The sequence below is a fragment of the Phaethon lepturus genome, unplaced genomic scaffold (genome assembly GCF_000687285.1).
Source record: "Phaethon lepturus isolate BGI_N335 unplaced genomic scaffold, ASM68728v1 scaffold2498, whole genome shotgun sequence".
Taxonomy (NCBI): Eukaryota; Metazoa; Chordata; class Aves; order Phaethontiformes; family Phaethontidae; genus Phaethon; species Phaethon lepturus.
The window spans coordinates 16628-17775 of NW_010559559.1; the positions used below are offsets into that span (position 1 = coordinate 16628).

The 1148-nt window shown below is 51.6% G+C and overlaps 1 protein-coding gene across 1 annotated transcript in view; it reads right to left on the reverse strand.

The window, feature by feature from the left end:
• ZCCHC14 (zinc finger, CCHC domain containing 14) overlaps window positions 1–1148 on the reverse strand; it is a 52561-nt gene that overhangs the window by 2928 nt on the left and 48485 nt on the right. The window contains 2 exon segments of the mRNA XM_010293382.1: window positions 1–968; window positions 1055–1148. The exon segment at window positions 1–968 is cut by the window's left edge and continues 523 nt beyond it; the exon segment at window positions 1055–1148 is cut by the window's right edge and continues 21 nt beyond it. Of these exon segments, the coding sequence (XP_010291684.1) occupies window positions 1–968; window positions 1055–1148 (1062 nt within the window).

A 1148-nucleotide genomic window follows, 5' to 3' on the forward strand; every position in this document is an offset into this window, starting at 1 on the left:
GGGGGTCCCCCCGGGGAACCCGCTGCTGCTGCTGCTGCTGCTACTACTGCTGCTGCTGCTGCTGTAGAAGTTGTTCTCAGCAACAGATGAGAGTGTGGGGCTGGAGCTGGGTGCGGGGCAGCTGGGCAAATTCGCCATGGTTGCAAATGACGTGGAGGGGTGGCTGTTGGAGGAGGCTGCATTACTGTTTGCGCAGAAGCTGCCTTGCATTGGCGCCACTGGCACGCTGCTCATTGCAGAAAAGGCAACTTTGGTGTTGGCTGTGTACAGAGCAGTCCGGGGATTTATTATTGCAGGGGACACCGTTATTTGCATATTACTGGAGCAGGAAGTCTGTCCGGCAATGGCAGAATCAGTAGGAAGAGACGAAGACACCAGGAGTTTGATGGGTGGACGAGCCACATGGAAGACCGTGCTGGATGTTACAGTGGCAGCAGTACTCGTTTCTACTATTAATCCTGGCTGCTGAGCTGTTTTTATCACTCTGTCCAGAGTCGAAGCATGTACGACTTTGGCTCGAGGACCAAAGTTAATAGTAGATGTAGGTGAACTGTTCTCAGCAGCCCCTGAAAGCACTTGCAAGGGCTGGTGGGGAGAAGATGCAGACATTACATCCACCACTGTATTTCCAAAGCTCTTTTCCATTTTTATGCTGCCCCTGGGTCCAGGAGAAACTTTATTTCGTTCTTCTAAAGATAAAAGTGAATGCATAGACGATGAAAGTAGCTTCATGTCTGCATTGCCGCGGTCTGATTTATGCACTGAATTTAGCATCCGAATGGGGGTGATATGAGTAGAGGCCGCTGACATCATTTGCATTGGCAGAGCGTGGTGGCCGGACGGATTGGAGCCTGCATCGTTTTGCACTGGTAAGACCTGAGCCGTGGGTCTGGCAGAGCTCGAAGTGAAATGATTCAGTAACATCACTGGCTTCTCCTTTTCTGAACCGTCTAAGTGAATCTCTAAACCTAGGGACAGAAACATCTATAAATACAGCTGCTTCACTAGACAAAGCTGGGCAACACAGGCACCCTCTTTGGTTGCTTCTGCTTACGTCTGTCGTTCTCCTCGGCGCTGTCCGAGCTCTCCTCCCTTGTCTGGATCCCCATGGGGCTGGAAGAAGAGCTGGAGTACTCGGCAGAGCTGCC